General features: G+C 38.5%; 1 protein-coding gene across 19 annotated transcripts in view; it reads left to right on the forward strand.

Moving 5' to 3' along the window:
- Positions 1 to 16,731, forward strand: part of VAV3 (vav guanine nucleotide exchange factor 3) — a 513,627-nt gene that overhangs the window by 248,239 nt on the left and 248,657 nt on the right. For all 19 annotated transcript variants that reach the window (XR_014242136.1, XR_014242137.1, XM_082383492.1 and 16 more), the window contains exons 18-19: positions 10,852 to 10,877; positions 16,653 to 16,698. Coding sequence is in view for 17 of the 19 variants with exons in the window: in XM_082383492.1 (XP_082239618.1) it covers positions 10,852 to 10,877; positions 16,653 to 16,698 (72 nt within the window). In the remaining 2 variants the exon portion in view is untranslated. The remainder of the gene's footprint in view (positions 1 to 10,851; positions 10,878 to 16,652; positions 16,699 to 16,731) is intronic.

Here is a 16,731-nt window from a genome sequence, read left to right on the forward strand (position 1 = left end):
GAGAGAGAGCCCGACATTAGTTGAGCACCTGCACTGTGCCTGCCCTGCCTGGGCCTCTGCCGGGCCTTTCCTACAGGGACTCATTCAGTCCTCAAAAGAGCCCTTCCCAGTTTCTGATGGAGGTCACGGTGCTTATTGCAACTTGCTCAAGGTCTGTGAGGTAAAGGAGACAAGATTAGCACCAACTAATGTTTCTGAAGGTCCGAAACAATCTACAAAGGTATAACATATAAAAGAAATATTACATATATTTACTATTATTATTTAATCGCCTACCTGAAACAATTTATCACTTAAATTTCTGTGGTTCCATCTTTATGTGTTCTGTCCTTTCATCTCTTTGAGGACAATTAACATATTACTTGCTCACAGTAGGTGAATGGATTTTTATAAACCCCATAGTCCTGTCTTATGAGTTTCAGTCTCTGAGGAGTATAAAGTGATCCCATAGTTGGCAGGGTTCTTTCAGTCTAAAAGGAATAGTGTAGGAGAGTGGTTGTGAGTCAAGCAGAGATGACTGAAAATCTGGCTCTGCTCTTAGCTAGCTGCATGAGCTTGGGGAAAATATGTAAACATTTCATTTATTCATCTGAAAAATGGAACTTAGAAGATTATTGTGAGGATCATATGAATTAATGTTTATGCCTAGCAAAGTGCCTGGACACAATAAAAACTCAATATTTTCATCCAAGGTGTTATGATGAGAAGCCGGTTTTTGAAAGGAATGGGTTTTAATCTGCATTTTGGTTGTTTTTATGATGTGGAGCAAATGTGTATAGAGAAACTAGTGAGCACCAAACTTTGAAGTGATAGACAAGAATGACATTAAAAGGACTTAAAATTTTTATGTTACACACAAGTCAGTAGGAAACAGTTGGGAATTCCTGGTCTAGCCAGATACGAGAGTGGCATATTCCCAGTGTCTGTTCCAGAGTCATTGGTTCAGTGTCTTCTTCTGGTGGACGAGTTGCTCTATGGAAGGAGACAGCATGAGAAGGCATTAAAGCCTATCAGCTCTGGAGTCTTGGTCGGGTTGGAATGAGGCTCCACAATTTTCTAGCTGGGTGACTTTGGTCCACAGTTACTTAACTTTTTTTTTTCTTTCAATCTTTTGGCTGTGCTGCACGGCATGTGGGATCTTAGTTCCCCGACCAGAGATTGAACCTGTGCCCCCTGCATTGGCAGTACAGAGTCTTAACCACTGGACCACCAGGGAAGTCCCCCAGTTACTTAACTTTTTAAAGGCTTAGGGTCTTCCCTTATAAATTAGGAATAATAATAGTACCTAGCTTTCAAAAGGTTTTTGTTTTTTTGAATAAATCTGTAGTACCAGATACTGCTCTAAGTACTTTACCACCGTTAGCTCATTTAGTCCTAGAACAGTTTTGTAAAGTTGGTATTATTGCTATTTTTATCTTAGCAATGATGGGAAACTGAGGCACAGAGAAATAAGTAACATGTCTGAGCTGCTTAATCAATAGAGCTAACATTCAAATCCAGACAAGCCAGCTCCTGAGTTTGTTCTTAACCCCTGGGCTGGCGGCCAGTCCTGTGAACTAGCTGTGATGATACGTGCCAGATGCGTCAAATGCACAGTACCTAACCCAAGTACATGATCAAGTGCTTGGCTTTCTCTGTGAAAGAGAGACAAATTCTAATCTGTGTGGTTTTTTTTTTTTTTAAAAAAAGCAAAAAACACTTTAAATTCAATTAAGTTAGTAAGTACCAAATGTCTTTAGGTTTAAATGTTCAGATGTGCTGCAAGAAATTCAGGTATCTCTGGGGACCATGCCTGTCCTTTCCCCATGGAATGTCTAAGAGCTGGAAGTAATTTAGACACCTTAAGCTCCAGGGCCTCTTATTTTAAGATGAGGAAACTGAGTCAGAAAGAGTATGAAAATAAGATAACAGTTAGTGCTTTGCAGATTATAGATAATGCTTACTTATACTCATTCATCAAAAGGTAGCATTGTTCTCTAAACTCTGTTAATTAATTCATTATAAAGCAAGAAATAGTTTTTTTAAACCTCTGGCTAAATTTGCTTCTTGGAGTTTTGAACGTAATTCCCTTGCTCTCTTGATTCTTTCTTTGCTTTGCATCCTTGGTTGTCCTCCATTCTCCTTATGTTTTGCACATCTGTGTCCTCGTTCTCATCCTCTCTCCTCTTTCTGTCCTTTCCTGCTCAAGATTTTTAAGAGACTGATGGCATTGAATGCTCATAGTTAATTCGTGTTATGAAGGAGGCTCCCCTTTTTTGCCTTTGGATTAAGATTTGATGGGTAGCCCTTAGAAATAAAGGGATCTATCCTCAGAGCGAAGAGGAATTTCCATTACAGCTCTATCAGTTGCCTTCTCTCCCTCACTTCCAAAAAGATACTCTCTGAAAGTTGGAAGTCATGATATCCTCTCCTCGACCTCACCCATTCCTGCTCTGATGTAGGTAGTGATCATGCATAGAGCGTGAGTTTCAGCTTGGCGGGTCTGTTATGAATGTGGTAAAATAGGTAGTATTTTGAGGACATGGACAAGCTAGACTTTATGGGCTGTTACCTAGCCTATAGAGAATCCCAATTCCCAATATTGGTTTAAGTTTTGCACAGTTCTTTATTTCGACATCCAAGAGTAATTGCTTGCAGGAGTTCAGCAAGGTAAGTTTCCATGAGTGATATGACTGGAGAAAAACGGGTGTAAGGAAGGAGGGCAGGAGGAAGGACACGATATATCAGAGGCTGGAGATATAGTTTACTTGAATGGGACTTTTGTATGCAGGAGAGAACTTGAGAGAGAACTTGACTTTGGGAAAAATCATCCCAACAGCCAAATTTAAAGCAAGTGAATAATACTGGTTTAAGGTAAACTTAAATTCTTATAGAATCCAGGTTCCCCCGTAAAATTAAATCATAGGTGATTTGAGATGATTGACCCCACCGTTACAGAGCTTTATGGCTTCATTGGTTAACACAGTCTATATTCTCAACAGACAAAAAGAGATTCCAGTTGGCTCAGTGTGAGTCAAAAGTCCACTTGTGGTCCAGAAAGCCACGGCTAGCAGGAATGGCTAAGTAGTTATAAACATTGGATAGTTGGGGTGGAAGACAGTTCCAAAAAGTGGAGCATTTTCATTCAACATTGGACAGGTTTATAGATAAGGGAGCAGTCAGTTGGCGAAGAGGTACTAGTTGTACAAAATGACACAGTAACCCAGGAGCTAAATGAAGGCTAAAGAATCTTCCACTCCACCTTGTAATTGTCATTTCCACTGGTCATCACATTGCAGGCCTTACCCTACTTGACCTTTCTTGATCATCTGGCACAATTAACCATCCACCACATCCCCCAGGTCATCCTTTGTATGTCTGATTAATTTTTCGGGCATTAGCCATAACCTACAACCCAGGTAGATAAGGCTCCATTTCCACTTAAGGCTTTTCTCCTGAACTTTGGATTCCACATTTCCATTTTCTTCTCATGTATCTGTTCCCAGGTGTCCTGCAGTGACCTCAAATTCCACATATGTAAAATCAACCTCATTAGTCATCACCACCAACTTCCTCCTATTCCTTGTCTTAGTTAAAGGTCTACCATTCATACACTCACCCAAACCTGGGTGTCAGCCTTGACTTACTGGCCTCCCTCATCTTCATTCACTTACCTATTCTTCTTAGTTCTCCTCCTAAGTCTCCCTAGGAGAGAGATACCATATCCACTGATATGGTATTGCTATAGATTAAAAAAAACCTCATTGTCTCTTGTTTGGACAACTACAAACTCCCTGCTGTTAATTTTACTTCCACTATGCAATTTGCAACATGATCTTTATTAAAATCAAGTCTGATGTGTCACTTATGTACTCACTATACCTTCCATTCCTCACAGAATAATGTTCAAACTTCAATTAGATGGTGAGCCTCTCACCGATAAGAATCATGCTGAACTGATGTTCTGATCTCTGGGAAGCCATGATGGATAGATGAGTGAGTGGACAGACCGACAAATAGAGTAATGAGTAGAACTGTGGTGTACCAGGATTTCTGGGCCCTGAAAATCACTGTAGTCTTAGAAGCAGAAGCAGGAGGCTGTGGGGGGATTGGACAGTTTCTGGTTCTACCCTTGTAGAGACTAGAGCTTGAGTGGTTGTGGGATAAGTGGAATAAAAACCTGATCTGAATCCCTGGCTGATACTTTAAGAATGAAAGATAGAAAACTGAGTAGACCTTTGCATTCCTTTCTAGTATTTATTCAAGTTAAGGTTCATGCCCTGAGCATTGATCATCAGGCCTTTGACAAGGGACACTTGGGTTAGGTTAATAAGTAGCAAGAAAATGAACTGGCTCATGGAACACCTAATGACAAAAATGCCTCTATTTCTGGAGAAATCTACTCCCTTTCCATTCAGTCCCAGTTTTAGAATTCTTGCTTGGCTCTTAGTGTTTCTTCTCCCTGAAATATGCTCCCTTTTCTCCCTACAGTTCCAATATCTACCCTTCTTTTACTTCCTCTCCAAGCTCTTTGTCAATCATTTAACCTTATCCTGTCCACCCAGTGGTCATCTGAATTAAATTGTTCTCTGATTAGTTTGTGTGTAGGTTTTATGTCTTTGCCAAGGTTAGGCTGTGTTATGGTAACTAAAAAACCCCAAACCCCAGTGGCTTTAACACATTAAAGTTTATTTTTCACACATGCACTGTTTGCTTTGGGTTCTTCCCTTCTACGTAATGGCTTGGGGATCCAAGCTAGTTCCATCTTGTGACTGTGAATTCAACACATGGCTCCTGGGCTTGCTGGTCTTAAGACCTATGGACTGGAACTGAGCAAATCCATTTTTTAACATCAGAAGTCCATTGGTTAAAACTGGTCACATGGCCTCAACTTAATTATATAAGGGGAACTGGACAAGTAATGGAACCCATGGACTGTTTGGGGAACACTACTGTCTCTGCCACTTTTTATTTTTATTTTTTTTTTTAAGAGTTTTGCACTGTGAATAACCATCCTCTAATCACCTTTTTTTGTTTTAATGGAAGTTTGTAACATTTTATTTTATTTTATTTTTTTGGCCATGCTGCACAGGTTGTGGGATCTTAGTTCCCCGACCAGTGATCAAACCCGGACCCTCAGCAGTGAAAGTGTGGTGTCCTAACCACTGGACCACCAAGGAATTCCCTCTGCCACTTTTTATTTCCTCTTGTAGAGTATATGCTCCTTCACCATAGGGAATGTGTTTCTCATCTTTTGTATCTATCCCTTAGTACCAAGTCCAAAGTCAAGGTGCTTAATCTCAGGTTGTTACTCCTTTTTCCTAAATAGGAATATTTCAACCCAAATACAATCCTTAATAGTGTTGAATGTGGTAAAAATACTAACTGTTAAGCATTTGAAATAGCTCTTCTTTTTTGTGGAAGTTACATCTTCCTTGGATGTTGTCTTCCCTGGGTTCAGAAACCTTTTATATTTCATGATCTGTATCCCTGAAATTTGTCTAGTCTTCATTCATCCTCAAAATAATAATTACTTGGTAAAAATGCAGTTCCTTTCTGAATGAAGAAATTCATTCTTATTAATATTTGACTATGACAGATTATTACCTCAAGTACATTTCAAGTGTTATAAAAGGTCCTTTAATGTTTTATATATATATATATATATATTTATAAGACAAACTATGCAACTTGGACACAAGCTTGAAGGTTGGGTGATTAGTTTATGTCTTAACATTTGAGGATTTGCATGGATATAAAGAGCAGGCAATTCCACTCTCTATTTTGCTGAACTTGAGTTGACTTCTTCACATTCACCATGGCAACCTCGGCGATCAACATGTACACGGACTCTGAAGTGTGCTGCCAAAACTTTCCAACCTTAATAATGCATAGGTATGAACTCCATTATGTGAACTCCATTTCTCAGCCAGTCACTGCAAAGATGATATAATTCCAGAGTGGCATTTCTTTCTCACAGTACACCACCGTGAAGGTCTAGTCCTAGACTATAACAGTTGGGGGCATTTGTGTTCTTTTCCCTGCTGTAATATATGGCTAAACTCCTCTTGGCCCCTTCTTACCCTGACGTTGATCAATATTATCGCTTGCTTTGCATCCTCTCCTTTTAAACAAAGAAAGTAACATTGGAAGGCAAATATTGCTGGAGCAGATGACTTGGGTTTAATGCATCTTTTCCTTTAGTGGGAGTGCAAGGCTCAGCTGCTCTAATGTTTAACGGAAGCAGATCCCCGTTTGCTTATCTGTTTAATCGCTCTTTTATCTAGGCCAGCTGCAGCTCCTGCTCATGCTGCAGCCACTCCTCATTGGAAGGAAGTTGCCTCGGTACCCTAATGGTTGAAACCTGCAAGATTGTTATCGAGGACCTGCACCCCAAATTGGCATCTGCAATGGCTCTTTTAAAAATACTATCGCAGTATTTTATCATAAGAGATTAACTTTTAGAATATAATTTTATTTCATCCTTCTACCATTAGGCATTTTACCACATGACTTTTACATAAACTGAAGCTTGATCATTGATTTCATAACCAAAAAATGACTTTGGTTCTATTTAGCGCCTTTTATATAAATTAGTTATCTTTTTTAACTTATCAAGACAATTTTATACCCAAGGGTAGTTATTATTCCTTCCATTTAATTATTTGGGTCAGTTTAATGATATATTAATAATTATTAAAGTGAACTGAAAACTATTATATGGTTGAATTCCTGTTAGAGCTCCTGAAAAGATTTGAAATCAAAGCCTCTTTCCAAGTATTAGTTTTTTTTTTTTTTTCCAAAATATTGCTGTAGATCTGAGTGGTAAACACAGCATTGTGCAACTTCCTCCAAAATTTGATCAGCCCAACTGTCTTTTAGTTTTAATGTTTCATAAAAATAGCATATTAGCCATGATGACAAAAAACCTTCAAAAGCTTTCCTGGTAGTTACTTTTCTGTGGCCCATTTTGAGACAAATGATCTGAATGGGCATCGATTTGTTTAGTCTTAAGAAGTAGAACTTCAAACAAGAGACAAAGCAGATTGTGTAATAATGTATGCATTGAGAGCCGCTTGTATTGGAAAACAAATATAATAGGACTGAAGTTTATGTATAAAAAATTAATGATATGATATGAGTCTAAAGTCTCAGTGAAAATCATTTGTCTTACACAAATATGCCTACTGACCCTGTGCCGGCATTGAAGATGGAGTTATGCTCAGGCTCCAAGCACCTCAGTAACAGCACTTCTCTGAATTACATTGAACCAGTTGGGACATGATGAAAGAACGCAAGGTGTAAACACCTTGAGGGCCTGTGAGTCACCATCTAGAAAGGTTCTTGAAAGGGTAAGAACATTTTATAGTTTGATCAATAGGAGCCTGAGAAATCGGCTGCAGGGTAAAGACAAGTCGAGGATTAAAAACTTTTGGAAACTTGAAGAATTGAATTACTATCCTAAGGAAGTTCCCAGGAGAAAAAGAGAGAGACAGAAAAGAGAGAGAGACCTTTTCATCAGATCTCAACCAGCAAGCTTTCTATTTGGTCAGAATTCAGCCAAACTAAATTTGACGATCATCAGCCTTTATTATTCTAGTCCTGATGCAGCACTGTGACACACAAAGAGTTTTTTAGAGATCCAAGTGCCCGCCAGTATAGTTTTGGGCATATATCAAGAGGAAATGAAGGATGGTGTTGTAGACTTCAAAATCAGAGCAACTTTTCCATAGAATACTTCATCAGAAGAGGTTGTTATTCTATTTTCCCAGCCAGAAAGGAATTTTACTTTGAAAATGTATGAAACAGTGTTGCAGTTGGGTTTTCTGCTCTCTCATCACTGTTAGTTTCACGAAAGTTTTAAGTTGTTGCATCAATGTGGTTATCAGAATTTAGATTGTGTTTGTAAAGGGGCCACTCAATCTGATGGTATGGCCCCTGGAACGAGTACAAAAGTATAAATAAAGGAGCCTGGCTAAGAATTTCTGAACTCGGAACAGATTCTAAGAGTTATTTCTAGTCCTTTGGCTTTTGCCCTATCCTCAGAATATTTACAGAACCCTGCCATGAAATATGAGGAAATAAAAGCTCAGACTTTCAAGAGCCACTATTTAAGTGCTCTGCCCAGCATAAGCAGATCACAGTGTGAACTGCTCGATGCCAAGTCCATGGAAGAAATGGGCCTCTTTCCTGGGTGGCAGTGGAGAAGGTGGGGGAATGTGGTGGCCGTGAGGACGGGGAGTAGTGGCAAGGAAAGGATAAGCCCCAGTTAAGGACTCATGTCCTCAGAGTTGGAGTTGCATCCAGCACAAAGCCCATTTCCCATTTTCCTATCTGGGTTGCACAGAGGAGGCTTTGTGAAGAGCAGGTACATCCAATAAGAATTATGAGGAAAGCTGAGTTGCTTGATGAGATGCAAAGGAAGAAAGCAGAAGACAACAGCCAGTGGGAGAAATGAAGGAGAGAGTGTTGGATAAGGTGGTCAGCCGAGTCCAGTTTATCCCTCACTTTGCCAGTCCCATTCATGCCTCTTGTGTTCCGTGGTCAGTGCTCACTCATGCCGGGAGCTGGCCGGCTTGCACTAAGCAACAACATAAGAAGGGCCTGTAAATGAGGGGCTTCTGTTCCCAGATCTGTTTTCTGGGTAAAGAGGTGCAAGTATCTGCATAGCTAGATCATCACCTTAGATACCATCGTTTCCTCTTCCTGAGGAAACCCAGAGCACTCCTGGAACGCGGTGTGCCAACTGCTGCCACGTGGGCTATCATAGGTTTTAGGCCAAAAATAAAATACACTTAAAGCATATTATAACAGACCTACTTCACCAGGACATAAAAACACTTCTCTGCAGAGTCAGGAAAAAAAATACTTCTGAATTAAAATTAAGGTGCAGACTCATTTTTTTTTTTTAATTTTATTTATTTATTTATTTATTTATGGCTGTGTTGGGTCTTCGTTTCTGTGCGAGGGCTTTCTCTAGTTGCGGCAAGCGGGGGCCACTCTTCATCGCGGTGCGCGGGCCTCTCACTATCGCGGCCTCTCTTGTTGCGGAGCACAGGCTCCAGACGCGCAGGCTAAGTAGTTGTGGCTCACGGGCCTAGTTGCTCCGCGGCATGTGGGATCTTCCCAGACCAGGGCTCGAACCCGTGTCCCCTGCATTGGCAGGCAGATTCTCAACCACTGCGCCACCAGGGAAGCCCCAGACTCATTTTTAAACACTGACCATGAAAGATCTGAGGTTTTCCCATTTTAGAGGTCATCTGGAAATATCAAAGCTTTCCTCAATCTCCTTGGATGGAAAACTTAAACTTCCCTCCTGTTTGGTGCTTCTTGTAGATTGTGATTCCCAGTTCAGGCTCTTTCTCTAACTCACAGTAGAAGAAGAAAGTAGTGTAGGGCTTTTCTGGCATATAGGTCTTTCTGGTCAAACCAGTGAAACAGGTATCACAACTGTTCGGTTTGGAGCCCAAGTTCACCTAACCTGGGTTCTAACTCTGGGCACAGTATCCAGCAGAATGGTACTTTCATAGACTCTCTCCCCAATCCAGTTCTCTTAGACAGTCTTTCTTCTGAAACTTTGCATATTTCTAGCAGAGAGGGAAAGGGAAATACCTTTCTGTCCTTTGTAAAGGCCAACTTCAGACCTGGCAAAAATGACTTCATAGAAGGCAGTTATGTATGAAAGTTAGTATGTTAGGGTTGAAATTGGCAAAGAAACACAGGCTTTGCTTTTCTCCAGAAAGGTTACTTTTTGCTCATGCCTCTTCAGTTCCACTAATCAGGAATAGTCCTTTAAAAAACAAAAACCCCAAAACCTCCTGTTCCATGCCCTGGGCAGTCTTCCTGTGTCAAGCAATCTGTGACAGCTAGTAAGGTGTTCTGGTACTTTTCCCCTGGAACTCTGGTTGTGAGGCTTCTTGGAACCTCTATAAGAGGTTCATTTAGGCTGACAGAGCTGCCCTTTCTCTACTGATATTCCCATCAGTGTCTTCTCTTCTCAGATCCTTCTTCAGAGGATCATTCTGGTTGAGAAAAGTATAGGCATAGGTGCAAAATTATGAGGTGTTTTCCTTCACAGTCTGGAGAAATTGTAACATGTATAGGTGCTCCTGGATATGGGGAAAGGAAGCAAAATATTACCCACCAGCTTTTTTCCACATGCAGTGTGTGCCTTTCCTTTCAGAGATAACCTTTGCCCTCTGCCATGTTACTTACTTGAAGATCTCAGGGCCCTTCCTAGCTGTTAGTCATTTTCAGGAACTGAAATGTAATGGAGATCGTTGTTTCTATTTATAGACAGATACACTGCGATGAAAGGAAAATGAGCATTAGAATGGAATCCTGTCCTTTTTTTAAATTTCCATCTTTAAATCAAACTGTATTCCCCCCAAATTAAAACTAAAAGCAATAGCCCCTTAATGGCAGAAAAATTCATGTGCAAATTGTATGTGTTAAGTTTGCAATTGTTATAGTCAATGTACTACGTTTGTAAATTATTTGTGTTTAATTCTTAAAACTGGGTGTGTTGAAAGAAAGGTTCCCACTTAGCTTTCTCTTTTGCACATAAACTTAGTGCAAGTCCCTGTTTCAAGGAGCTTTATGTGGTTGGATTGAAATTGCTTAATAAACAATTGAAAAAGTTAAGCATAACCTAGAAGTCATTTAGTACTATGAGTCACTTTCCTGACAAGCCAATAAGGCAAGAGAACCCGGTTGCAAAACAATTACTAGCCCTGCCTGAGGGACCCTGGAAATATATTACAGATATGTTAGGAAAACAAAGCAGTAGTGTTTTACCACGCTGCAGAGAACAAGTTAAGGTTTCTAACCAAACAAAATAACTGACAATGCCAATTTTTACATTTGTTTCAGAACAAGGGACGCTCAAACCATCCGAGGTAAGGTTAACATTTATTTTTTTTGTATAACTTTTGCATTTCAAATTGTTTGCTAACTTAAGCAGGCTCGAACTCCTAGAATGTTAAATGTGCCTTTTAAAATGGATAGAAACAGAGCTAGAGTGAGCAATCAAGTGCTTGTGAGTGAAATGCACAGGGTAAATCAGAGGAATTTTCAGATACCATCTGAAGATCTTAGGTAGAGGAAAAATGTGAATATTTCATCTAAGAATGTGTGTGAGATGGGACATTTCAGAATCTTAGGTACTCACTTATTCAGGTAAATTTCAAATAAATATTGTAGCAATGTTGGGGCATTAATATGGGGGTACCTTTCCCTAGTTCCCAGCTACAGAATTCCACAAACCCTGAGGCTTATAAAACTTAATACATAACCAAATCAACATAAATTCACTTTTATAAAATTTATAGATCAAATAAATGACGCACTACATCGCTTTCAGTCTCTCAACTGTAAGTTCAAGCAGACTTCCTGCCTCGTTATACCATCTAAAGTTGTTCCAGCAAATGTGTTTTCCTATTTGTTACTTTAATGTTTTAATTAAAATTTAAGAGTAATTAAAAATAAAAACTTAATGCATCTGAAGGCATTCTCTTGGAATGAACCTCTTTGATCCTGCTAGGACAGAAGGAAGGGTGGCCCTCATCCCAGGAAGTCAGTAGACCTGTCCGCTATCATGAAACATTGTCACTGCCCAACATTCGCTAGTACTAAAAAGTTCTAAGGTTCTTCATCTAAGGATGTGGTTACGTGTTTCTGCCAGTTTTCCGTTTGAGCACAAATGTGATTCATAACATGTCTTATTGATGAAATCAAAATCTGATAACATTTCCTTTTGGTTTCACACAGAGTCTGAGGTCTAATGGCTTAGAAGTACGAGATCCCTGTCACCTCTCAGAATAAAGCTCTTTTAAGAAAATATGAAAGAATGAAAAATATAGCAGATTACAGGCAACCAGTACCTTGGCCGTCAACCAAAATTAATACATTTCTTACCTGACCTCCCAAAAAAATCATAGCAAAGAAAATTAAAATGTAAAATGACTGTGATTAGTTATATGAACCAGAAATATAGTAATCTGAGAATTTCAGAATAAAAGAATGACAAAAAGCATTCTATGTCAAATTATTTTAGCACATGACAATTATATCTCATTAAGAGTAGTATAGTATTAGTATGTTTTTAATAGGCTGGCATTTATATAGTTGGTAAAAATAATGAAAAGTACAGCAAGATGTCAAACAAGAGGTAACTGTTTTTACTTTTTTGCATAAGCATATAATTTGTACATACAGGGTATCAAGAATGTGATGTGAGGAAATTCACATGCACCCTTTAAGTGTTATCAGTTGACTATATTTTAGACTTTAGAATCTAGCTCAAGGAATGCATAACAGGATAATAGTATTTAAAAAATAGGTGATACGAGTTCTGCTAGGGCTAAAATAAATTAACATAAACTTTTTGTTAGTGTTTAGTCAATAGGTAAGGTTTTTCATCAAGACTGTAAGGATTCTTCCAGCAGTGTCAATGAAGATCTTGGAAAAGTAGCCTTCTTTCTCTTAACTCTCACAATGTTATTAGATAATTGAGACAGATTGACTCGTAGAGCTTTGAACTTTAACTCAATATTACTTTACCTTTACCCTCTTAGATAAAGGTATACATGTATCCCCCTACCCCCGCCCCAGGCAAGATGATTTCACTTGATTTTATTTAAGCAATGAGAAATGGGCGTATTTACAGACAGAAAGTGTGCTAATAAGAAGTGGTTAATAATTTTCACACTGATACAAAATAATGATACAAAATAATTCTCTGCAGGCATTTTATACTCTTAAAAATTACACGTAAGCCTATTCTGAAAGGAATTAATTTTCACATTGATTTTTTAAAATGCAGCATCAGTATTTTAGTGACTTGCTTCAGTGACTTGCTTAACTTACGATTATACAAAGTGTAATTTTTATTTAATGTGTGCTTCTGCTAATAATCTCTACTTTGGATGGATAATTATAGTAAAATCTTATACTGGCCAACCTACTTGGAAACTTTAGCTTAGCATAAGGGAGAAGTATAGCAAAAGAATGTTAAGAAACATCTTTCACTCCATACCTCCCCACCAAGACTTTGTGGAAGGTATATTCACTCTCTGAGGCAGATGCTTATATGATGTTTAGGAGTCTTCCCAGAAGTACCAATGAAGACCTTTTGTAAGCTCTCTGATTTTTTTCCCCCCTCTCTTGGAGGTCTTCTTTTTCTCCATGTACCAATTCGTAGTCCTCTTCTGTTCCCCTTTCAATGGCCATGATTGTGAATTTTTAATTTCACACTTCATTCGCAAGGTAGGTCAGTTCTCAATAGCCACAGGATCCCCCTGGGCCTCCCTAACCTGGGATGTTCATCTTGCATCCCATTCTGGAGTGGACCTTCAGAAGCCACTTCTAGCTCCAGGAAGCAAGGTTATCGTCACATATCTATTTAATATATATCTACTTCAAATCTATTCCTTAACGTAGGTTTTTCTGCTTTTAAAATAGGTAGAGGAACCAATGCCAGTTTCATATAGCAAATGAAACTTTGCTCGTTGTGTTGGTAAAATCAACAGAGAGAATTAGGTTTCTCCTAAAAGAGGCAAGAAGGGAGATTCTTGGACGATAAAGGCATTTCTTTTAGAGAAAGACAAGGTAATAGGTAATGAAACAAGAAATAAAATTAGGTTGGTTGGTTGTCCCCACCCGCCCATTCCCCACTTCTCAGTAGATCAAAGAAGTTGAGAATGTGCTGAAGACTGATTGTCTGATCTCATGGGGCTGTAACTGAGAGCTCCCAGGGGTGGCAACTGGATGTGCCCTCCTCTCCCTGCTAGGGACAGCATCTTGTCCAGCTCTATCCCAGGCTTTTGAGAATATAGGTAGGGGAGAGGAGCATGCTGGGTAAGATATGATAGAATGACAGTTGAAATTTGCACTTTAAAATTGTTTAAATATGTTCTGCTAAACGTTTCCAAATTTTTTACAATATAAAATACTTTTTAGGTGCTTTTAAAGTATAATAAATCTCAAGCTCTCCAATGTACTTGCTCTAAGTAGCTTCTCTCTTTTTTAAAATGCACCAGATCATAGTTTGTTCCACCGCCTACTCTTCCTGTAGAAAAGTTTGTTTTCAGGGTCACTGATTTGCAATGACTTTCAGGAGGAAAAACCTAAAATATAAATAGTAGGGTAATACTTTAGTAGCAAAATTTTTCATTTACCTGCGTTTAAACATTCAAAATATCATGAAATGAATAATAATGACAATGATATCAATAATAATAATAAGCTATCACTTAATAATCCTCACTATGTGTCAGGAACTGTTCCAAGCATTTAACATAAATTAACTCATTTAACTCTCACCACAAATGCTATGAAATAGGTGCTATTATTATCCCCATTTTATAGATGAAAAAACAGGCATGGAGACTTTAACTAATTTGCTCCCAGTCAAACAGGTGTCAAGTGACAAGGAGGGTCTGAATTTGAATTGACGCAGTCAGATTATAGAATCCATACTCTTAATAATTGCACCATGTTCCCTAATTTAATCCTAACTTCAGGGTCATATAGAGTTGCTCTTGAACTGAAATGCTCTTTTTCACTTTCTAAGTTAATAGTTTTTAAATAGTACTAGTTTAGGGCTAGTAGGAATAAGACCCAAAGTTTGAATTCTTTCTTGCCTTCCAAGCACTTTGATAGTAAGAGGAGTTAGAGTAGTAGAAAAACAGCTTCTGTTGTACATTAAGAAGGTGGAGGAAAATGCCGGAGGTAAATAGCCACAAGACATCCATCATTATATATTTTCCTGTTGAAAATATTGTCATTTATGTAGAGAGCTTCAAAAATTTTATAAAATTTTAGACAGAAAAGATTGTTTTTTGGAAAGCAGTTTTCTTCCAAGTTATTGGATATGAAACTATAACTCATCGTGCTTCCCCGTTTTGTGCTTGGCTGTTAAGAAGCCCAGTGTGGTATTTTCTTCTCCTCACTCACAACGCTCTCTTTATACTAGGGGTTTTTTTTTTTTTTCAGTACAGCCATCCACCTTGTTCAGTATAGCTTCAATGCTGATTTAATGATCATATTCGGCCTTCACAAATCCATTTTAAAAGTAGTTGGGTTAAAAACAAAATTTATATTTTTAATAATTCTCCAATTTGCTTTTACCTGAGAACCCTGACATCTGCTTTGAGGCCCATTTAACTTATGAATAAAAACAACAGGAAGAACCCTAAGAAAAACCCATGGCTAATGTGTGCTTGGCAAAGCCAAGTCTGCTCTGAATGAAACCAACTCTCCACACACAGGCACAAACCCCAACACATATAAAAAGAAATTTGCGTTTGTGAATATCTGAATTATATGGTAGTTATAGACTGAGCATTTCATCCAGTTATATAACAAAAAGTGAAAATCAAGTTCTTATTAATTAGTCAGATTCCCATAGTTATTAGGTAGGAATGAATTTAATGCTTGTGAAATCGAATGTGTAAACAGGCATTTTCAAAGATTTAAAATCTCTTTTGTTTTGCATCTTATCTGTAATTTTTGTAATGCACAATTTTTCTTATGGATTCCTTTTCTATAATAAGAATTTACTTTCATGATTCACAAGCTGCATGGCTATTTTGTTTCTTAAAATATTCAGATATCACTGATCCATAATTAAAACACCATTCTCTCTTTTTTTTTTTTTTTACGATGTTAGCTATGAGTTTTTCATTTTTTTTTAATTAATTAATTTATTTATTTTTGGCTGTGTTGGGTCTTCGTTTCTGTGCGAGGGCTTTCTCTAGTTGCGGCAAGCAGGGGCCACTCTTCATCGCGGTGCGCGGGCCTCTCACTATCGCGGCCTCTCTTGTTGCGGAGCACAGGCTCCAGACGTGCAGGCTCAGTAGTTGTGGCTCATGGGCCTAGTTGCTTTGCGGCATGTGGGATCGTCCCAGACCAGGGCTCGAACCCGTGTCCCCTGCATTAGCAGGCAGATTCTCAACCACTGCACCACCAGGGAAGCCCTAAAACACCATTCTCTTTTAAGTGTTTGCTAAAATCAGAGCTTGAGATCTTTGTTTGGAGGTTGTATACTTTCTCCAGTCCCTGGTCTGTCAGGCCTCAAAAATAGCTGCGTTAGAGTTTTGGAGATCAAAACTCTTTGTTGGGAGCATTTTCTAAGCAAAAATGGCTGCCTGGGCTTTGTTTTCATAATTCCTATAGTCATTATGACTTAAAAAAAATGAGTCATAATCCCCAGAGATGGTGAATGAAAAGATATTTCTTTCCCATAGTGTTATATCAATGATTTATCAAATGCAGTGTTGTTCAAGTGGAAGACTTATTAGAGAAACAAAAATTATAAAAAGAAACCTTGGAACCAAGTGTTTTGATCAAATTTAGTCATACTTTTAAAAAAAACTTTTTTGGAGTGTAGTTGATTTACAGTGTTGTGTTAGTTTCTGCTGTACAGCAAAGTGAATCAGTTATACATATACACATATCCACTCTTTTTTACATTCTTTTCCCATGCAAGTCATTACAGAGTATTAAGCAGAGTTCCCTGTGCTATACAGTAGGTCCTTGTTGGTTATCTATTTTAAATGTCATAGTGTTAAATGGAAAAAGTGCAACATTCACTGGACTTCCAAAGTGTCACAAAATAATACAATTTGATAACAGGAAATCTTTGTTGTTCTTTGTTTTACCTTTCTGCACAGAAACGGACCAATGGACTCCGAAGAACCCCCAGACAGGTGGATCCAGGTGTGTGATTAAACATCTATAATCATTTTTTCA

This window comes from Balaenoptera borealis, assembly GCF_965194805.1.
Source record: "Balaenoptera borealis genome assembly, chromosome: 1".
NCBI lineage: Eukaryota > Metazoa > Chordata > Mammalia > Artiodactyla > Balaenopteridae > Balaenoptera > Balaenoptera borealis.